This window comes from Acomys russatus, chromosome 3, assembly GCF_903995435.1.
Source record: "Acomys russatus chromosome 3, mAcoRus1.1, whole genome shotgun sequence".
In the NCBI taxonomy this organism is placed as follows: Eukaryota; Metazoa; Chordata; class Mammalia; order Rodentia; family Muridae; genus Acomys; species Acomys russatus.
The window spans coordinates 61,228,581-61,251,947 of NC_067139.1; the positions used below are offsets into that span (position 1 = coordinate 61,228,581).

The 23,367-nt window shown below is 44.8% G+C and overlaps 1 protein-coding gene across 1 annotated transcript in view; it reads left to right on the forward strand.

Moving 5' to 3' along the window:
* Nucleotides 1-5,977: 5,977 nt before the first annotated feature.
* Nucleotides 5,978-23,367, forward strand: part of Ercc6 (ERCC excision repair 6, chromatin remodeling factor) — a 72,488-nt gene continuing 55,098 nt past the window's right edge. Inside the window, exons 1-5 of the mRNA XM_051141788.1 lie at nt 5,978-6,089; nt 9,768-10,169; nt 11,779-11,899; nt 14,061-14,172; nt 19,860-20,598. Of these exons, the coding sequence (XP_050997745.1) occupies nt 9,778-10,169; nt 11,779-11,899; nt 14,061-14,172; nt 19,860-20,598 (1,364 nt within the window). The 5' untranslated portion in view covers nt 5,978-6,089; nt 9,768-9,777. The remainder of the gene's footprint in view (nt 6,090-9,767; nt 10,170-11,778; nt 11,900-14,060; nt 14,173-19,859; nt 20,599-23,367) is intronic.

Here is a 23,367-nt window from a genome sequence, read left to right on the forward strand (position 1 = left end):
AAGGACACCATTAGTGCTATCCTTTCTCTTGTTCATGGACTGATGCTGGCGTTAGAACAGAGGGTTAGTTATAGCCAAAGTAGGTTTATTATACAAGTGAGTTTGGCAACAGAGAGCCACTGCCAAGATGCCAGACACTGATTTTGGACTGGATGGACCAGCCTCCCGAACTGTAGGAGACAAATGTCTGTTCATTATACGTCACCCCATTTGTGGCATTTTGTTTCAGCAGCACAAAACAAAGAGCAACCAGCAAGCTGGAGTCGTTCCTGCAGAATTACTAAGAAACATTAAAACGGGGGTTTCGCTAGCTTGCAAATTACACCCAGGAGGAGGAGTGCTCTGTGGTCTTCTTTCTGCTGCCCTTACACTTTGCTAAAACACATCACTTGATGTGTGACACTTTCATTATTTACAGCTCTGAGGCTCAGAGAGCAGAGCGGCCAGGCTGGTCTCCGCTCACTCGTTCATTAGTTTTAATTAAAGCCTCTAATTTTATTTATGCTGCCACAAACTGATTAACAATTTGCCAGTACAGAACAGGAAGCTTTAAAAAGTACCTTGAGGAATCTGTGGGTCTCTAACCACAAACCTTACAGGAAGGAGGGGGGCTGTGGAGGGCCTCCACAACAGCACAGCTAAGCGGCTAAGATGGAGTTCTAAACAGAAAGCAAGGAAGACTTCCAACAGCCTGGAGGCATTGGAAAGCTTCCAAAAGGTGAGCCATCAGGAGCAGAACCGTGGAAGACTCAGAGGATTGTAGACTGACAAGCTGCCTGGAAGAAAGTGAGCAATCACTCAGACATTATCTCTTCACTCTCTGAGGTACAGGCACAGTGCTAGCTCTAGACACTAAGGAAAGAAAAATGAACAAGGGAACGGAATGGGCTGAACTGGGAAGTTTAAATCCAGCCATATGCAAGTGTGGTTCCCAGTTGGGTGATGGAAGGGACTTGGAGACAGTCACATGAGAAAGCCCAAACACGTTTTTAATCTTAAAAAAAAAAAAAAAAAGAATTTTTTTTTTTTTAATGTGCATTGGTGTTTTGCCTGCATGTATGCCTGTATGACGGTGTCAGATCCCTTGGAAGTGGAGTTACAGACAGTTATGAGCTGCTGTGTGAATGCTGGGAATTGAACCTGGGTTCTCTGGAAGAACAGCCAGTGTTCTTAACCCCTGAGCTATCTCTCCAGCACCTCCTAACAGCTTTTTTTTAAATAAAGTACAATTGATCTGGTTTTCTTTCAATGCTCATACTGAAGTATCATATCTAAAATCCACTGCCAAGTTCAAGGTCATAACTGCTAGCTCCACAACTTCATCTGCTCAGCCTCTCATTGTCAAAATCAACTGAAGGTCCACACCTGTTGGTGCCAGATGATTTAGGTCAAGCCTCTAGAACACAGAGGTGGGTGGGGAGGAGAGAGGAGTGGGCCCAGGGCCCTAAGCAGAAAATACACATTATTCCCTATTCAAATGTACTATCCTTTCAACATTCAGTAAAGTTTTTAAAATGGATTTACATTCAGTAAAAAAAAATAAATAAATAAAAATAAAAATTTACATATGCTTACTCTAAGCCCTGTTTCTGCTGCCCTGCCTAGCCTGAGAGTAGCTGTAGGTTCTATAAGCAGTGCAAAGTCGGACTGGATGATCCTGTGCCCGCCTGAGTACTACAGACACCTATTTTTGTGACCAGAATTTGGCTTGTGTTACCTGTCACTTACAATGAGCCAAAACAGGAACTTAATCTTTTGTTATGTTTTGTGGGTTTGCTTGTTTGTGCAGCCTTGGCTGTCCTGGACTTGCTTTGTAGACCAGGCTGGTCTTGAACTCACAGAGATCTGCCTGCCTCTGCCTCCCATGTGCTGGGATTAAAGGCGTGTGCCATCATGCGTCTGTCTAGGAATTTAATCTAAAGGCATGCTTTATTTACCAATCATCACACTCTCTCAATTTTTTTGAAGAGATTAGAATTCTTCCTTTTAAAAACATGTTACATATTTCTGTGGGATGATCAGCCATTGATGTATGAGGGGGAGGGGGTGAAATTCTTAGGTATTTTTAGGCAGCGGTTTTAGCTTGGAGGACATTGGTGCTAGACTCTATTAGAGCAGGACTGATGTAGGCCAGTGTTTCTCACCTCCATCTCTTTGGGGGTCAAATAATCGTTTCACAGGGGTTGTATATCGGATATCCTGCATATCATAAATTCACATTACGATTCCTAACAGTAGAAAAATTACAGTGATGAAGAAGCAACGAAAACAATTTTATGGACAAGTGACTCCACCACTTGTGGCACCGCATTAAAGGGTTGCAGCATTCTGGAGGCTGAGAACCACTGATCTTGGCAATGTGGAGATAAGAGAGTCACTTCAGCAGAAGCACATTGTCCTCTTATCAGAACAATGAAGGGAAGCTGGCTGCTCAGAAGTGGCGACTGTACATGCAGTCACAGGGGCCTTGAGGGCTTTGTAGGGCAGAAAAGGCAACTTTAATGGTAGAATATTCCGCCTGGAGATCTGTTCCCCCGACGTGTTGACCTGTTGGGAGCTTTCCAGACCCTAGCTGCCTACATGCCGATGTTATCAGCCTGTCAACTTTTCTGTCAGGAGTTTCCCAGCTAACCTTAGGCTTTTAGGTCATTTACCCTTCAGAACTCCTGCATCCTCCAAAGGACTCTAATGATTGGTCAGAAGAATGGGACCAGAGCTGTCTCTCTGACCCTGGGAGAAGACTGATATCCTGAACAGCCAGCAAGATCATTAGTAAATATCTAACTTGTTTACACAAGATCAGTCCTGAAAGAGTTAAACCAAAAAGGTCTGTCAGCCACCTGGACATTGATAAAGACCCTCAGGAAAGCTGAGTGGAGTCTTGAGAAATAGTATAAAGCCTGTCTGAAATGTAGCCTGGCACAGTGGTCCCTTTGGCCATTGTCCACTCTCACTCCTTGACTGTGTTCTCTGCTTTGCACTGCAGTTAACTATGCTCTATGTGAATGTTTTAGGACTGGGAAGTCACAAGGACTTCCGATCAAGGTCCCTGGGGCAGAGCTACTGAGGACCATTAAGGCACCTTCCTGACTCTTTCCTTCCTCCTGTGGTGTTCAAAGTGAAGAATATGTGCACATCACTCTCTGAAACAAGGTACGTCACTAAGGGTTTCGGGGTTCCCTTTCTATGGCTCTTAGTCACGTTAATAAAGTAAGTTTTGAGCCTAGCTGTGGTGGTGGCACACCTTTAATCCCGGCACTCAGGAGGCAGAGGCAGTGGGATCTCTGTGAGTTCGAGACCAGCTTGGTCTTTAGAGTGATTTTGAGGACAGCCAAAGCTACACAGAGAAACCCTGTCTAGAAAAACCTAAACAAACAAATTTATTTTGAAACAAACTACAAAGGAAGCTTGAAGACCATTTAAAGGGACAGGGCAGGGAAGCTGGTAACTTCACCCGCTGCTGTGAGAAGGGAGATGGTGAAGAAGAGTTCCGCTTTCTGCCTTTGGTTTGCAGTGGAAACCTACAACTCCCCACCTGGCTCAGGTGGGATGAGAGGAGGGAACGCATGACAAAGCCCAGAGTGTCAGGGAAAGCATGACCAGGCTTTGGCCAGTTTCAAAAGAAAAAGATAGAAGAAAAAATTGAAAAGTTTTATTTTTTTCTGAGTCACCCAAACAAGTGTACAGGCCACACTGGTGGAAGCTCTGCGAGTGACTGATGGCAGGAGGGTGTCCCCGAAGTCTAAGTATATAATTATTGGAGATAATTATTGACCCCATCTCCTCACTTGGTGAATCAGCCTTTCCAAGGACTAGTTTCTTGGCCAGATGCTTGACAGGTACAGCTGGATTAACTCTTAAGGTAGAAGACAAGCCAAGGTCTAGTTTTTGGAGCAGATCAGGATGGACTCCATTTTCGAAGTTGCAAATCCAGAGGTCTGCTTCCAAAGTTTACCTAAACAACGGGTGTCTGCATTGTAGTTTCAGTCATATTCTTGCATAGTGCCTCCAGGAAGGGGCTCTGTGTTCGGAGAAGAGAAACAAGAAAAACAAACAAACCAACAAATCCCAGGCCTCCCTTCTTAGAGCCCTGACTTCTGGCCAGGCAGACCGTAGGTAGTTTTGCTTAAACAATTGCGGCATCTTTGGCCTCTGACAAGGATGAAGCTACTGACAGGACCAAGGATATTTCTGGCTTTTAGCCTGGCTCTCTGAATGAAGGCCAGCTTTAAGATTAAATGCCTGTGTCTGTTCATTGGCTTTCGTAAGTGACAGGTAGCACAAACGAAATTCTGGTTACAAAGATAGGTTTCTGTGGTACTCAGGTGGGTAGGGAGAGTCATCCTCTTACCATAAACTACCCGTCCCCAACTTCTTGGTTTTTCCAGATAGGGTTTCTCTGTGTAGCCCTGACTGTCTTGGAACTCGATCTGTAGACCAGCCTGGCCTTGGACTCAGAGATCCCACCTGCTTCTGCCTCCCAAGTGCTGGAATTAAAGGCGTGCACCACCATGCCTGGCTCATATCTGGCTTTGAATGCTGGATAGGGTTGGTCATAGGTGATGCAGTTAGGCTAGCCCTCCATCAGACCCATCTAAGGAACCTCACTAGCGCATCAGTGGTCCCCTTTGTGCTAATACCCAGGTGCAGTTGGCAAAGGATGGCCTTGACTGGCACCTAGGTAAAGACCCAAGGAGTACAGACAAAAGAGGAGTCAAGGACAAGTGGAACTGGAGCCTGCTGAGCAAGGGAAATGATTCCATCCCTCTAAGGACAGGCAGGAGCTCATATAGCTTAGCATTACAAGCCCTAGGCAGAGACCAGGAGGAGGAGAACAAAGATTGTTTTAATGTGTGGAGGCCAGAGGACAAGTTGTGGAAAATGGTTCTCTCTTTCTACCATGTGGATCCTGGAGACAGAAATCAGGTCCTAAGGTTTGATGGCTACCTGGCCAGCGCCAGCTTATTTTTACTTTAAGATTCTATCCAAGGTATCTCTGGAGTTACCCTATAATCTCTCTTACTAAGAGAAAGAGAAAAAGGGAAGGAGTGGTGGTGTAATTTTTAAGAATCTTTTGAGATGTAATATTTATGTGGCTAATGCTAAGAGTGTGGCTATTCAAGAAGCTCATTCATACCCTAATGTGTTTTATTTTCTCCCAAGAGAGCCTCTTCTTTTCTTAACCCTCGAGGTTAAGCCCTTTTAAAAATGTCTTTAATAAAGTCAACTCTTCTTCATAAACTGGCTAGCCTTGAAATTCCTTGGGCTGCTGAGGATGGCAGTGTGGAGCCTCCCACTGCTGACACTGCCCAGTCCCAAACATCCCTTCCTCAGTCTCATACATTCATACAGGACTGTGTGCAAGGACCCTTCCGATGCCACCTTCTTCATTCAACGACATTTAACATAGCTACTTCACAGGAAGCAAGGCTTTCTCTTCCTACATTCTCACCAAGTTCTCCAAGTTATAATTCTTGGTTAGGTAAAGACTTCTACTACCGGGCTTCGATAGTTAATATTAACAAATACTAAGCGACTATCCAATCATATCATGTATGTAGATCCACTGCCCGCAGTGCATGCACTAAGGTGCCCTGTCCAGGTGTGCGCGCACGTGCGTGTACGTGTCTCGGTGGTGAGCAGCGATAGGGCGCTTTTTACTCTTTTGGTTAAAGTTGTGTCAGATCACTAAGGTGGTGAGGCCGGCAAAGGAACCGATTTGCACACCTTACGGCGGCTAGTCATTCATTGGCATATCCCTTTTTCTTTCTTTAAAAATATCTTCTAACCCATAAACGAGATAACGTTTGCTGAGAGCGATCCAAGCCACCCAAATAGCCACAGCCTGACCACGAGGTCCAACCTAGCCAGGGGACAAAGGCCACGCGCCCGCGGTTTCCTTTGGTCAACGCACGTGGGACGCCCTTGCTTACAAACAAACGGCAAGGCAAGGCGCATGCGCTCCTGGCCGTGCCGCCTTCAGAGGTGGAGCTTATCACAGACCTAGGGCGCATGCGCTAAGGTCTCTATCAGCGCTCCGCGACGGTTGTGGCGACTAAGATTTTGTCTGGGCAGCCGCGTGATCCTGGGTGAGTGTTCAGCAGCCGGACTGAAGGCCCGGTGGAGGTGCCTGCGCCTCGGGCTGCCCATGTGGCCGTGGCCCCGCGCCGTGGGCTTCTAGCCCCCTACCGCGGAGCCCATCTAAGCGAGCGGTAGTTTCTCCCACCCACGGGCCGGGTGTCTTCCGGCTGGCGCACCTGAAGCCGGAAGTGGCGCGTGGCGCATGCTCTCACCTGCGCGCGGGGCGGGGGGGAGGGGGGGAGGGCTGTCGCGAAGCCGGATCAGCCTCTGGCGCCTGCTTCTGGGTTTGTGAATGGGGCCGGGCGTGCCGGGCACTCTTGGGTCTGGTTACGACAATGGTTGAGAGGGGGAGTCTGTGTGGTGCATGCCCAGCGCCATTCTCACTGATGCAAAGTTGAGTGGGTAGAATTGAGGCGTTGAATGCTGTAACCCTGGGATCCCTCGTAGTGTCGGTCATCTTCACCGCCGTCGCCCTCTTCCAAGCTCTCGTTATTTTCCTCCTGACTACGTCCTAATAGCTGTTTCTGCCAGACCACCGCCTGCGTTGCCTTTTCTTTATTACTCATACAGTGGTCCAACAGGTCTTTTACGAGTATTTATTGGGTCCTGGTGTTGTCATCCATCTTAAAACTGTTTGAGAGCCGTTTCAGTGAAATACAGTCTAAGAGCACGCTTTTTTCCAGACTTGTGTGACTTGACCCTTCTTGCCTGCCCGTTCTCAAAACGGTGCTTACATACAGCTAACTCGACACTATTAGAAACCTCAAGATGCAAGTTTGTTTTCCCAGCCTTGTAAAGTCTTGGGATGTATCTGCAGCATTCTGTAAGATTTACACAGGAAGGAGACTGTAATCAGTTCTTTAATTTAGTTACAAATAAGTTCTCACGGTGTTCTAGCCTTTCTCCATTATCTCATTGCAAGATACTAAGTCGGCTTTTGACCTTGATTAAATCCCATAAAGCCTTTGTAATGTTACTTTGTGTCAGAGAGTCCACCTCCCTTCATGCCTGCCCACCTCCACAGTTTCACTTAGGGCTCTCTTACTGTGTACTTTGTTTTATGGCCATCACCTCAGTTGTACTAATATGTATCTATACTGTTGTCAACTTTTAAAATCCTGGCCTCCCTAAAGACTAAACTCTGTGCACAGAGGAACTAGTGTGCCTTAATGCCTGGTGGAATTGAGTCAGTAACAACTTGTTAAAATTCGTGATTTATTCCACCTCTAAAATTTTAACAGTTTGATTAGAGCTTTCAAGTTTACCCTTCCCCCCTTTCTGGTTATAGCTAGAAGCTCAAAGGCTTTTTGCCCTCTTCTGGTTCCTTTCTGACTAAAGAATAAGATAAAATAAAAACCCTGCCCTACCATGAACTCTGAGCTGTCACTTTAACTCCCCTTCTTTATTATGTATACAATGTTTTGCTTGCATGTACCCCTGCAGGCCAGAAGAGGGCACCAGATCTCATTATAGATGGTTATGAACCACCATGTGGGTGCTGGGAATTGAACTCAGTGCTCCTAACCACTGAGCCATCTCTCCAGCCCCCTAACTCCCCTTCTTAACACCTTCGATTCTTATTCCTTTGTTCTACCACTTCTTTGACCATCCTAAGGAATGCCATTTCTGTAAGGCCTGCTCATGACAGGGGGAGGGAACTGCACAGTGGTGGAGTGTGGCCAATCCATAATTTTGGAAAGCATGCACCTGCTGTATTCATTCCTCATCATCATCTGTTCTTATAGACATTTGTTCCAGATCCTCCCCCTCCCGCCCCCGTCCCCCAACTTTGACTGACTTAGGGAACGCCCAGGGTTCTTCCTTATGGCGTTATCTTCTCTGTAGTCCACCTCAACTTCCCTTTGCATCTGTGAACACTAGCAATCACTCTTCAGTCAGAGGCAGGTAAACGTGCTGTGCCTTCTGGTCACTTCTATCTGGACCTTCCCTGGTTGCTGCACAATTTTCTGTTCGAGTCATTTCCTTATGACATTATATTGTTTTCTTGTCATCTATATTTTTTTCTCTTCACTTTCCAACAAAACCTCGGGTTATTTATCACTGTTTTTTTTTCCCCCTTCTGTAGCCAAGGTTTAAAGAGGTAGGTTGCCCGCTTTGTCATCCTTTGCCTTACCGCCTGCTGGCCTCATCTGCTTTGTAGTTTTTGTGTCGCTTGCTTCATTGATTCTTTCATTCAGTCCCTTCTCACACCCTTTAGTTCTTGTTGTTTGTTTTCAAATGGTATAACTGTGTGGCTCAGGCTGGCCTTGAACTCACCTTTGATGTAATGGTGGGGTAAAAGCAGAGCGTGTTTAGATGAAACTGCACTTTGAATTTGCTTCTTCTCGAGCTTGTGGTGAGTGGTCCAGTTGTCTTCTTGTGGACGATGAGCAGTCAGGTGGCCACGAGGTGAACAGCTGTCGCTTGCTGAAACACACTGGAAACAGTTTTGTGTGTTTCTCTGAGATAAATGTCTACAGCTGGAATTTCTGGGCAAAGGTTACGTCATTTAGTTTTGAATTAATACTAATTTATGTTCCCACTAACTGCGTGTGGAGTGAATTCTTCTTGCTTAGCTTAGTGTCTGTTGGACCTGCCAATCTGACAGGTGAGAAATTATTGTGCATTGAGATGGAGGTTTTTTTTCATTACTGTATATTTTGAAATTAGTTTTCTCCTGTTTCAACGCTTTCCAGATTATTCTTACCCCCCTACCCACCTAGCTTCAGATTGTTTTTCTCTTTCTCAAAATTAAAACCAGTAAAACAACAGAAAACAAGAATCAAAATAGACAAACTTAAAAAAAAAAAAGATAATAACAAGAGAAAACAAAAGGACACACAAAAAATACAGAGTCTGTTTTGTGTTGGCAGCTACTCCTGGGCATAGGGCCTGCCCTGGCGTGTGGCTGATATCCCCAGTAACACTGATTTTCCCTTTCCTAGCAGGTATTGCTACACATAGCTTCTTGGTTAGGGCTGGGCGTGTATCTTCTGCCCCTTCTCAGAGCTGGGATTTTGTCTGGTTTTAACCTGTGCAGGTCTTGCACATGCGTCAGCCTGAGTTCCTATGTGTGTGTGACCTGTTGTGCTTAGAAGACACTGTTTCCTTGGAGTCATCCACGCCCTCTGATCTACAGAGTCCCCCACTTTGCCCATATTGATCCCGGGCTTTGAGGGTAGAGATTTGATAAAGACATCTGAAATGGAGTTCTCATCTGAGGATTTTTAACTTAATCTTTGAACTTCTGATATGCTCCAGTTATTGGATGGGTGTACAGCTCAGAAGTTTCTAGCGTGGTTCCTATAGGAATTCTTACATCACTGATACTTTGGTATATAGTTGGCTATGCTACTCCAACATAAAGCAGTTGTGCAGTGAAGATGCTAATTGGCAAGACAGCAACTGGTCCATTTCACCTGTCTTAGAACATTCTGTGACTGGCACTCAGGCAGCTGCCCATGTGCCCTTTGCTGCTGTTACTGTGCTTATTTTGGTTAGCTTTTCTTGCTTATTATCATTTGTACTCTTTAAAGAACTTAATACTTAGAAACTTGAATTTATTTAACTGGAAGGTTATTGATGTTTTGAGAAGTTTATGCATTTAACATATTTAAGAAAATGTATAACAATCAATTCTATATAACCAAAAGTCTCATCAGTGATTTTCTTTTCCTTTTAGATAGTTTGTAGAGGATGCCTCACGAGGAAATTCCCAACTCAACTCAGCATGTCAGTGCTGACAGAGACACTCCAGTTGGGCTGGAGAGTGGTGGGGTGTTGGAGGCCGGGGAGTGCCTCTCCTCTGCTTCCTGTGAGTTCGGGCCGTCCACATCCGGTGAAGCTTGTGTGTTGGCAGCCACAAGGCGAGGGTCAGCCCTGCTCCACATTGATCGGCATCAGATCCCCGCCGTGGAGCCCAGTGCTCAGGCCCTGGAGCTGCAGGGCCTGGGTGTGGACGTCTATGACCAGGCCACACTGGAGCAAGGCGTGCTTCAGCAGGTGGACAGTGCGATGCACGAGGCCAGCCGCGCAGCCCAGATTGCTGACGCAGAGAAGGAGTATCAGTCAGTCCTGGACGACCTCATGTGAGTTTGTATTAAAATATGACAGGAAAATTCGGGTAATAGAAAGCTGAGCTCCATAGAACCTCTCACTTGGGAAACATTGGTTAAGCCAGTTGTCATTTTGCCTTCTGAGCTCCTGCCCCTCCCTTCAGGAACAACATTGCCTATAGGTAGGGGCTCAGATCAGCTGCTGAAAGCCTGCCCTTGCCTAGGGCCCTGAAGACAAAGGCTGTCCTGAAAGCAGCAGAGTGCTCTTAGGAGTGAATTCTGGGAGTTTCATTTTGAAATACAGGGAACACTTTTCACCCATCATCGCCTTTTTCTCTCTCCTATAGTTAGTAGTTTGCTGTTCCCAAACAATGTTTATTCTTTTGGCAATTTTTCAGACTTTAATTTATAAAAATATTGAGAATCAACTCCCTGCTCTTCAATTTCTTGTGTCCTATTTTTGGCTGTAAAGAGAGATTCAGTCTTGTGGAGACTTCATTTGTGCTGAAGAGAAGAGAGACATGGGTTCTGCTGGGTGAAATATTCTGGTGGGGAAGGTGTAGGACAGCTGAGAGGCCGAGGCAGGGAGGCAGGGATGTGTGCTGCTCACTCCTGTGTGATGGCTAGGTCAGACCTACAAGAAAGAGCAACTAGACTTGCCTGGGTGAAGGAAGGGGCAACCTCAGGGCATGGCTGGGGAAGGAAGCAGGAGAGTCAGCAAAGAACTGGATGTGTTACCCCGTTGGAGGAGCTGTGTCTGAGTTTCTATAGATGCTCAAAGGACATGTTTTCTGTTAACAGTTCCTTGATAGTTTTTTGTTTCTAATTGTTTGATTTTTTTAATGGAAATCATCATTATTATTATCGGGTTTTGGTCCTTGAGTAGCACATCTTTTTGCTTAAGTGTTTTGAAACCTTCCGTGTTCTGTGCAGTGGCCTTTATGATTGGTTCGTCTTGGAACTACATCCGCTTTCTATAGAGGTGTCAGAGGAGAGTGCTATGGAGGTACTGCCTTAGATAGCCAGCGACTTGCATTGTTGCCCTGAAATCTGCAAAGACTACTAACAACAAATTATGAGATTGAGTTTTCTCTTTTAAAAATTAGAAGCAGCAATTTTGTAGCATTTTAGGAGCGACTAATTTCCAATTGTTCTTTTCTCTTTATATCATGAAGTTTACTGTTACAGTAGAGGAATTTCCAGTTCTGTGAAGGGATAATATTTTCATAGACAAGTGATTTAGCTAAGAAAATCATTAAGCATTTTTAGCACTTTTTCAAACTTTGGGAGCTTCTGTGATGTGTATCAGTTTATTTATTTTTTTCACATATAAAAGGAGACTTGGATTGAGCTCTGTCCTTATCCCACTGCCTTGAATAGAGTTGACAACTAGAAAAAATGCTTGTAGAAGAAACGAGTCAGTTTGCAAACAGGCATGGGCTGATTTAAACCACCCAAAGAAGAGACTCGTTCTGTTATTTACTTTACATCTCTAATCTATTTGTGGCCATCAATGCATTCTACTTTAGTTTTGTTTGTGTTTTAGCTCATAAGAAGTAAAATGGACATTTTTAACAGTTTTCTCTACTTCATGCTATGAAACTGTTACCATGGAGAACAACAGACAATTCTTATTTTTCAGGTCATGTACAACATCCCTGAGGCAAATCAATAAAATTATTGAGCAACTTAGCCCTCAGGCTGCCACCAACAGGGCTATCAACAGGAAGCTGGATTCCGTGAAACGGCAGAAGTACAACAAGGTGATGCTGAGCAACCCACTGAGTGCTGCAGCAAAGCAAGTCACGACTTCAGGCCGTCCCAGAGCTTAGGAAGTCTTCTGGAGAGTACATGTTATGTGAGACAGTGTCATCGTAGAAAAACAGTTCTTAAAAGGATTTATTTTTAAGCGTATAAGTGTTTTGCCTGCATGTATGTATGCGCACCGTGTGCATGCCTGGTGCCTGCAGAGGCCAGAAAAAGGCACCCGCTGTCCTGTAACTGGAGTTACAGATAGCTGTGAGCTACCATGTGGATGCTAGCAACTGAACCCAGGGCATCTTTAAGGGTAACTTCTGAGCTACCTCTCTAGTCCCACAATAGAAAAACTTAGGGTACCTTTTATATGTGTGATCTGTCAGCTCTGCTGTGCAGTATATTTAATAGCCCATGTATACAGACATACATCTATGTATATACATGCATGCACGCCTCCATCCATCCACATGGGAGAGTAGTTCTTGTGTGGTTTTGTATGCTTTCTCACTTCTCTCATGGTCTTCCCTGTCACCACTTTACCACTTCAACTTAGGATCTGGCCTCTCACTCAGTGTCTTTGTTTTGTCCAGACTTTGCTGTCTTGCTCAAGTCTCGCTTACCCCATGCCGTCTCTTTGTGTCCTGTAGATACAGCGTCACGGCTCACATGCTCCCTCTCTGCTTTGGGTCTAGTTAGCATAGCCACACGGGGCTGCCCTCAGAGGCAGGGAACTCAAGGGTGGAACGAACTGTGACCTAGGATACTGCTTTTCTGAGGCTTTTAAGAATGAGATTTATATACAGATTTCTGAAGTTTGAAACATTTTTGGGAGGATTTGTATACCACTTTGTACAAATTCATGCCAGTATCTGGGAATGACCGGTGTTGATGGTTTCCGTTCAGATACCAGTATATGTCCTTGTGCTTGCAGTTGCCTCATGGCAGCATGTGGAATACTTGTGCCTCTTTATTATGATAATGAGGGCTGTGTGTAGACTCAGTGCATTCGGCCTTCCCTTTATTTCCCCCGTACCGCTCATTATTTCACCCAGCTCTTCATTTCTACAGTCGCAGCCCAGATGTCCGAGCCAGCAGTAATTGAGAGTGGATGGAGCCTTTCTAAATCAGAAAGGGGACGTGGCTTCTTGTGGGCTGGGATCTTAAAGGTGGAGAGGACCAAACTTTAAGTGACTGGTCTGACCTAATTATCTTTCCCTGTCTTTCTTTCTTTCTTTTAGTTTTTTTGAGACAGGGTTTCTCTGTGTAGCCCTCGTTGTCCTGGACTCACTTTGTAGACCAGGCTGGCCTTGAACTCACAGAGATCCACCGGCCTCTGCCTCTGGCTTATTTATTTATTTTTTAGGTTCTCTGTGTTTCTTTAGCTAGACCTTAGTGTTTAGGATTTTTAGAGGGAAAGTGTTTTAAGTTGGATTGCGGAGAAGACCAAGAAAACAACCAATTGCAAGTCATGGTAGCATACTGCTTGTGCTTGCCTTTGTCCCTCATGCTGAGGCTAGAGAGCTAGCCCTTGTGTGCATAGGCAAGACTCTTCTCCATGAAGACGGTGGAAGCCCTTGAGGTCTGGTTAGTTGAAAGGCTGTAGGAAGCCCACACACCTGAGTTCTGATAATGTCAAGGGAGACAAAAAGGGAGCCGGAGGTACTGGGGGAGAGGCATAGCAAAATGTCTTTCAAAGTTTCTAACGGGGCAGAATACTACATAGGATGCCATTCACTGCCAGTTCTCAATGGGCGTGACTCTTTTACATGTTAAGCTTTTGTATTTTTGTTTATCACTCTAGCTTGTTGCCTGCTGTAGCCTGTTGGCTGCCAAGGTCAGAAACAGAGTTTAGTGATGTAACCAGAGTGTGTAGAGGGAACCCGGAGAACATTTTCACCTCTCAAGTCAGTGCCTGTGGCCTCAGTGCTCAGGCCCAAGCATGAGGGCGGGTTTGGGCATGGCTGGCTGTGCAGGCCTGCTCAAGGCTACCGTGCTGCAGGGAAGTGGGAGCTGCTCCAATAGGGCTCTCTAGGGATGCTACCATGTGGACTTTCTGTTTCAGTTTTAGTTTACTCTTAATTAAAGTTTTAAACTTTTGTGCAATCTTTCATAAATAACAATAAACCACTGTATTGTATATCTTGTATTTGGGGTTTACAATTTAAGGAACAACAGCTAAAGAAGATAACTGCAAAACAGAAACGTCTTCAGGCCATCCTCGGAGGGGCTGGGCCCCAACTGGAACTGGATCATGCTAGCCTGGAGGATGATGATGCAGGTGAGGATGCTGGGGCAGCTTGCCATGCTCTTAATTAATGCCTGGTTCAGGGGACGGGTCTTGTGAGTATTTTTCTCAGTTTTGGGAATAGCAATAGCTTTGTAGGTAGGTCTGGGGAAATCTTATTCTCCTGTGGACCTAGAGCTCTTAAATGACACACGCAGTTTAGAGACTGAAAAAAAAAAATGTTAACCTGGTTCTCTAGTGGCTACTGATGCACATTTAGTATTAGGCTTGACAAATAAAAAATTTAGACATTTGAATATATGCAACTTGATGAAGAGAATGAGCATCTTGATTGGGTCCATTTTGTAACCCCAGCATCTTGTATCAGCACCTGTAGGATTGTTCTCAGTGTCCGGCATCCTCAGGTAGCGTCTGTAGGATTGTTCTCTGTGTCTGGCATCCTCAGTTAGCGTCTGTAGGATTGTTCTCTGTGTCTGGCATCCTCAGTTAGCGTCTGTAGGATTGTTCTCAGTGTCCGGCATCCTCAGTTAGCGTCTGTAGGATTATTCATACTGTAAGGAGCATGGTGGGCCTTCTAAGCATTCATTTTGTTAAGGAAGGACATTAACGTATATCATGGCCAGGATTTCATATAAAGTCCTCTTTGGGGTGGCTATGCTTTGGAAAATCTCTTGGAAAAACATATACGCTCTGGAGCTAAATGTCTCTTTTTTTGTGTCTGTATTTACACACTGTTGGTTATTGCTTGGCCAGTTCCTGCCTGGAATATAGATTAAAGCTGAAAGCGTCTTAGAGTTTGGCTGACCAGGCAAATATTCTCCGCTAGCTCCTGGAACTTTTTTTCATATAGACAAGCGGATTGGTATGAGAAGTGTAACAGTGGGGGGGTGGGGTGGGGGGAGAATGTGCTATACCTCCCTCTCCCCCCCCCCCCCCTTTAGCAAGATCTTACTGTATAGCCCAGGCTGGTCTGAAATGGTGCTCTTTCAGCATCAGGTGTGTGTCCTGACCCCTGGCTTTAGATTTGCTTTTTAAGTTCATTGTCATGTGATCCATTATCCCTGCCATCAGCGCTGTCTGCCCCTTGGGCCCCGGATTGCTCACTGGTAAGGAGATACATCCCTGGCCATTGTCTAAAGCTGTTCTTAGTGCTCCTGGTACTCAGAGACCTCCTGAAGCCTCCTTCCACCTCTGTGGAGTTGAGGCTGCTGATAGCAGCTGATACTGCCTGTGCCTTGAGCGCATATTAGACCCGTCTCCTTCATCCTTTCTGCCCTCTGATTGGTTCTGGGTAGTTATTTTTGCTTAGCTTATCTAGTATCTTAAATGCTGATACTGCTTAAGACTTGTCAGTGCTCGTGTTGTTTCCTCCCTGAGTATCTCATCCATTTCCTGTGGGTTTTGTAACCACTTACGATCTGATATCTTACAATCCTGTATTGTAGCCCTCCTTTTCTTCTGAACTCTTGCTTCCCAGGATACTTTTCTATCTGACCACTAACCATCACTGGAGACTGGGTTTTCTCTTTGTCTTTTTTCCTTTTTCCTTTCCCTTTTCCTGTCTGCAGAGGCCATAGAGCTGAGTGCCAGAGCAGCCAAGCTTTGGGGGCCTGGCTCTGTACTGTGGGTGTGGCCCTCTCAGCCCATCTGAAGCCCTGTGTTGCCCACATGCTTTCCTGAGGACATGCTTCATTGCTTTCCACATGATTATGCGGCAGCCCTTTGCTGCAGTAGTTGGGATGAGGACAGATTGTAAACACTGATATCTGGTTTGCCAGTGTGGTCGGCAGGGCAGCAGGCATGTACACTCACCCACGCTGTTTAGCAGGGTACGAGGCACTGTAGGAATAGAAGAAAAAAGCCCAAAGAGTAAAGGTAAGAAGCAAAGAGTCCATCATCATCCGCAGCTGCGTGGTGATTTTAGTGATAGTGTTGAATATACACTACATAAAAGTTAGTGATTTCTGTACGCCAGGGAGAATAAACGATAAAACTTAATAAATTAGTAATTTCTGTACGCCAGGTAAAATAAACGATAAAACTTAATACAGGTGCCAGCTGTGATCCAGATACTTAGAAATAAATTTTAGTTAAAAAAAGTAGTTTGGCAATGTTTTATAGATTTAAAAACTGCAAAATATTATTGACCAAAAAAAAAGCCCGCCCAGGTAAGTGGGGATATTTATTGTGGTTGAGGTTGGGTGATGCAGTATTATTAACATGTCATTTCTAGCCTGTTGTAATTTCAGTGCTACCCCAATACAAACCTGAGCCTGTTTTACCACTCTTTATCCAATAAAAGGAAAGAACAAAATGCAAACAAGTGGTATAAAACTGTAGTGAGTGATTAAGACAGGGCGGTGTTGGCACAGGGATGCTCAGGCAGCGTGGGGGATGGAATAGAAGACTCGGGAAACAGGCCCACGTATGATGAACAGTCTTTTGATGAATAATACTAATCTGAATTATTGTGAAATTTCATACTAATATGAAAAGAAAATGAATCTTGAACCATTAAATTGTGTACAAAATATATCTCAAGCAGATCATAGGTCTGATGTTAATGATAAAAAACTTTGAGAACGGGCTGCAGAGATGGCTCAGAGGTTAAGGGCACTGGCTGCTCTTCCAGAGGTCCTGAGTTCAATTCCCAGCAACCACATGGGCCATCTGTAATAAGATCTTGTGCCCTCTTGTGGCATGCAGGTGTACATGCAGGGAGAACACTATACGTAGATAATAAATAAATAAATAAATAAATAAATATTGATATAAAAAAAAACTTTGAGAACATAACACAGGGAAAACATTTTGATCCTGGGGGGCAGGAGAGGCAAAGACTGAAGCAAGACCAAAAATGTGCATATGGAAGAAAATAGTTTGTTAAGTGGACTCTGATGACAGCCAGGTGTCTGCCTAGGCCTTAGACTAGGGGAAGAGGGCTGCAGAGTAGGTGGGAGACGACAGCTGTAGAACATGCAAAGGACTTGAATTTGGGCTTTGTTTTTATTTTGTTTTGTTTTTTTGAGACACGGTTTCTCTGTGTAGCCTTGGCTGCCCTGGACTCTCTTTGTAGACCAGGCTGGCCTCGAACTCTGAGCAGTCTGCCTGCCTCTGCCTCCCTGAGTGCTGGGATTAAAAGGCACATGCCACCACGTCCGCCTGGGCTTGAATTTGTAATGCATGAAAACTAGTAAAAGACTAAGACAGACTAAGAACAAGACTGTATACAAAGCAGTTGTCCATAGACCCGTGAATCTGAGAGGCCTTCTGTTTTCACTGGGAATCAGAAAACCACGGAGTGACATAAACTGAACCGATCTGAACTTTCAAACACTATTAAAACTTAAGCTGGTGACACTTTGCAAATCTTCTCATCAGTGTTTACTAAAGCTTAACACTCTAAATATCAGATGCACGCTCCTATTGAAGGATGTATACCAGAGTACTCATGGCAGCCTCTTCTAAAACCCAGCCAAACCTCAAAACCACCTAAACTACATGAATAGTGAAAGAGAAAATGGCAGAGCCACAGAATACTATTATCAGTCAGTTAATGACTTTCAGCTCAGTTTAACAAATCAGTGTGGATCTCACATGCCAGGCATAGCAGGCAGGCAGGAACAGCAAGCTGTGCACGAGTCATCCTTAGAGCCAGGCCTGTCAGTATCTGAGGGGAGGCTGGAGGCTGAGGAGGTGGTATGGAGGGTGCATGGGAACACTAGTAATTTCTACTACTTGATGTAGATGCTGAAGTGTAAATATAGGTTCTTGGTTTTGCTTCTGAATATTCGTGGAGCTTATGATTTGTATACTCTGATGTATATTGTATTTCAGTGCAAGGTTGGTGAAAACTGGCTGTAGTGATGGTAGCCTATTGCTTTCCTATGACATGATAAAGTGTCTTTCTAGAGGTCAGCTTCAGTTAGGAAGGGAGTGTTTCTGGGTGACTGTACTTGGCGTATCTTCATGTTTGGTTCATCTTCTCATTATTCATATCACATATCTAGCATGGTGTCACCTAGTAGGGGTGTGTGTGTGTGTGTGTGTGTGTGTGTGTGTGTGTGTGTGTGTGTGTGGTGTATATGCCCGTGTGAGTGTGCACGTGTGAGTGTGGAGACCAGAAGAGGATATCAGGAGTTTTCCTCTGTCGTTCTTTACCTTATTTCTCGAGATAGGGTTTCTTGTTGAACTCAGGGCTTGCTGTCTCAGCGAGGCTGTCTCAGGGAGGCTGGCTAGCCAGTGAGCCTGCAGGATCCACTTGCGTCTGCCCCTGATGCGAGGGTTGCAGTGCTGTGACCATGCCTGGCTTTACATGGGTACTAAGGATTTACACTTAGGTCCTTCTATTTTCACAGAAAGCCATCTTGCCAGCGCTCTGGCTGACCTCTCTGCCGTGACAAGAACACTCTTTGTTGTTCAGTGTTCTGACCATTGTCACACCCAGCTGTTGATAACCCACCGTACCCCAGCTGTGGAAGTCAGTTTCCCCATATCTGAAGTGCACCAGGCATGTCACACCTGTGTCCTGTGGGCCACATGTATCCCTAGATAGCTGGGAATGCAGCCCAACTAGATGACAGTGTCTGGTGGCAATGTTGAAAGGTTAGACAGTCTGTTAGAAGTGACTGGTAGTGACCAAGTATGGCAAGCGCAGAGCTGGCACTTGATGTCTGTCTTAGATAGGCATGCTGATTCCTTAGACAGCTAAGGGCCATCTGAATGTTGGGCAAAGCAGAGGCATGGAATATGGGGGGGGGGTCACTTCTCATGGCCTATTTCTTAATTGATAAGGAGACACAGCTAAGTTTGTTATTTATAACCAGTAATACATAGATAAGCCTGCCTTTGTACACACAGTATGACTATAATGTGATACATTTTTATTTAAACACAAAGTTAGACGAAAGAACTAATGTATAATAAGGTAAACATTTAGTGTATTTATGGGGTGTCAAGTGTTTTTTGTTTTTTGAGACAGGGTTTTCCTGTGTAATAGTGTGGTAGCTCTGGCTGCCGGGACTCACTTTGTAGACCAGGTTGGCCTCAAACTCATGAAGATCCGCCTGCCTTTGCCTCCGAGCCACCATGTCCGGCTGTCATGTGATATTTCAATGCATATATATATATTATGTAGTATGTAAATTAGGTTAAACATTTGTCTTCTCAAACATTTAACATTTTTATATGATTAAAAACATCTAAAACCCTTACTCCAGCTATTGAAACCCACATGCGTTGTTGCTGTCTGCACCCCCCCTACTGTGGAATGGTACCACAGACGTGCTGCTTGTATTCAGCTGGGCTCAGTACACGGACCAGCCTTCTCTTTCCTCCCTGAAGTTCTCAGCCCTTGACTTTTTGAAGATCAGCTCTTCTCCAGTCCATACATGGGGGAGAGCACACAGCACTTGTCTTTCTCTGCCTGGCTTGTTTCACGTCACATAATCTTCAGTTCTTTTGTAGTGTAGTGTTGTCATCCTTTTAAAGAATGGCTGCATAGTGTTCTGTGGTGTGTGTGTCCCACACAAGTGTCATGTTTTGAGGACAAGTTACTGAGAAATCATCTTTTTAAACAGGAATATATTACACATGGGATGTAAATGCTGCAATAAACTTTATTTTGGAAGCTATTGGAAAGACTTACTCTCTGTGAATGAGTGATGTTTCCTGTGTACTCTTTGAGAGTTTTACCCAAGTCTTCATTGTTTCCCTTTCAGAGCCAGGGCCATCATGTCTTGGCAGTATGCTCATGCCTGCCCAGGAGACCGCCTGGGAAGAGCTTATCCGCACTGGCCAGATGACACCATTTGGTACCCCAGCCCCTCAGAAAGAGGAGAAAAAGCCTAGAAAAATAATGCTCAATGAAGTATCAGGCTTTGAAAAATACTTGGCAGACCAAGCACAACTGTCGTTTGAAAGGAAGAAACAAGCTGCTAACAAAAGAGCAGCTAAAAAAGCCATGGCCAAATCTGAGCCACACCCAGGACCAAACGGAAGCAAGCCAAAGCCCGGAGGCCAGGCCTTCTCTCAGGCAGATAGGCGCTTGAAGAAGCACATCAGGAAGCTCCAGAAGAGGGCACTGCAGTTCCAGGGAAAAGTGGGATTGCCAAGGGGGAAGAAACCTCTGGAGCCTGAGGCGAGGCCAGAGGCTGAGGGAGACACGGAGAGTGAGGCCTCAGGGTCCTTTCCCACCGATGGGGAGGAGGAGGAAGAGCAGGAGGAGGAGGAGGAGGAAGGGGTAGCCAGCCTGTCTTCCGATGATGTCAGCTATGAACTGAAGCCTCTTCGGAAGGGCCAGAAATACCAGAAGAAAGTCCCAGTGCAGGAGGATGATGATGATGACTTCTTCCCGAGTTCTGGGGAGGAAGATGAAGCTATGGAAGGAAAAGGAGGAGGTCGCAAGGTAGCGAGGTGCCGGGACGACGGAGATGAGGCTTCTTATAAGCAGCGGCTAAGGTCAGTGTGCAGGCTTGTGCTACTCACTGCATGTGAGGAGGCCGCCTTTTAAAGATGTTAGCATTCTAGATCCATCTTGTACTAGACACCTGGGTGTGCAGGAGCTGAGCTTGCTGCCTCAGCTCACAGGAACCTGGTCATGGAGTCCTTAGTGGAGCTGGCCCCAAAGACTTGAGAGGCAAGTCTGGGATGAGGAGCCATGGGGAAGAGCTGAGAGGCCTGACATGAGTTACATGGTCTTACTCCTGCAGGAAGTGTTGAGGAAGGAAAAGGCGGTGCTGTCCCTTGGTTTTGTTTTTGCTTTTTAATGAAGCATGATACTTACTTTAGAGAAATTTCCTTCAGAAAAAGAGCTAAAGCTTGTGTTTTGGCATATGAGAGAATATGCTTTTTCTCCAATCCCTCCTCTCTTGATTGTGAGAAAATAGTTATCTACAGAATTGTAGACCACCATAATGCTGAAGATACACTTTGTACACAGCACATGTCTCCCTTGCTGCCTTTGCTATCACTGAGACTGAGTTGGCTTTTACTCTGAGGCCTTTGTCAGCACTTGGTGTGAGATAAGAGGCAGTGAGCTTCCACACTGAGTTAGTCACCACGGCTGCATAGTTTCTGTGAGCCAGGAAAGCACCTCATACACCATAGGCACAGGGCTTCTACGTGAGCTCTATAGGGATTCTGCTTCGGTCAGAGGAGAAAAAGAACCATGGTACTTTAAATTATTTACTCTTTGGATGGCTTTGGCCAATCCTCAGCAGTGCTTTTATTTCTCAATGAGAAGAAAGCTAATTGATAGTGTTCAAGTAGCTTTCCATAGGCCTTCCTGGGAAAGCTGACCGATTGCTTTGCTTTACTTCAGATCTGCCATAACCTAGTCCAAACTCCACATACATTTTCTTAAAAGTAACTGGAAGCCCAGTGACACTGCCATTCTAGTAGCTCCTTGTATGGTAGTACATTGATAGGGAGGGGCTTATGTTTGTCATTTCCCACTGCAGCCTTAGTTAGTGTGCACACCTAATAGCTGCAGTGCTTGAGGACTACTGTTCAACACTCTTACAAGAGTGAATAGTGTCAGTCTTTACTGTAGAAAATTAATAAAAATGTTAATCATAGCATATTGATTATAAATGGAGCAATATATAGTCTTCTCATTAAACTGGGTCAATATTAAATATATTTTAAACATAGCAATTTATTTTGATTGAATTTTAAATATGGGTATAGTTTAATTTCATGGCAATAAGTTTTCTTTAATAATGTTAAGATTGTAAAACAATTTATTATTTCCAAAGCCATATCATAATCCATTTTTTGCTAAAGTTACAGTAAAATCTCAAATGAATTTCAGAAATATCAATAATTCTTAATTGCCACCAAAATACGATAGCTCTTAAAATTTTATAGCTAGTTATTAAGGCTGTTAAGCGGTAGATATACACATTGAAATGCTTATATTACATCTCCTTTGGTGCTCTTTCGATTGGGGGATGTGAAAGTAGAATGCTAAGAATTGAGAAGCATATTAATGTTTGAAATTTGCCTGTCATCGAATTCTGTTCCTTATCGCTGCTCTTTGCAGACAGATTGAGCTGTAGTGGTGGTCCTTGGACTGAAAAGAGCCTCGGGTTGCTGATCACAGACTGATGAGAATGGTCAGAATAAATCTGTAGTTTACAGTGTAGAAAACATTAAAAAAAAAACTGGTTAAAGTTTAAGCATACCTTCTTTAGAACTGGACACCAGCAGTTAGAATTCTTCTTTCTCTGACTAGCCCCAAGCTCTCAGCTCAGTCAAGGATGTTCTAACCACTTGCAAGCTGTGCCTATACTGTCCCTTCCCCCATGTTTCTTACTCTTTCCGTGCACTCCAGTCCTCAGGTAGGACCCAGGAACTTCTGCAGATCAGATCCCTGACTATCCTAAGCAGGAGCTATGCTTAGAAGCAGATGCTTGTGGGCTCTTACTCTTGCTGGAGGTACACAGTTATTCATTAGGACGGGCTTTCCTAACATAATGCTGATGTTCCAGAAATTTCCAACACACCCATGCTTTGAATTATCTGAGTCTTGGCAAGACACAGGTCTACTTGCCTAGTCAAGGCTGGACAGTAGGACAGAATACTAACTTTCCCAGCATGGTGGTCTAGTCAGTGTACCAGTACCTGTGTGAGGTGTACTCATTTCCCAGTTGTGATGCAAAGTCAGCTCTGTTGCTTGGTCTTTGCTTCCAAGACCAGTGCATGTTTGCATCCTGGGCCGGGCTTTGAGGATTGCTGGTAAGGAGTCAGCCCATGGGCTGTTTGTTAGTGGACCCTATCTAGTATGAAGGGGGCAATGAATGCAGATGAGGTATGGAGGAGCCTTCCTGGAGGAAGTGCATTCCAGTGCAGGGCCTTGCCTATTCACCAGCTCATGTATGTTGGTGTGGGCCAGGCAGTATGTGTTAAATTTGCCTCTGAGCCTCAGCTGTGACACTGGGAAGGAAATATTCATGACAGCGACAACAGGAGATGCTGTCAACCTCAGGGACCTCGCTCATTTAAGCCAGACCTTGATGACACCACAGAAGAACCTTTGAGGACAAGTCAGTGAATCAAAGTTAGCATGTTGAGAGGAAAGGTAAGGGATGTGTACCTAAGCCATGGGGTTGGGCTTCTCAGTAGAGAGGAGCACCTAGATGTCTTTATGGTTTTTATGTATATGATTTTGTGGCTTTCTAAAATATGTTGCTCAAAGGATATAATCTATAAGGATTAAAGATTAAG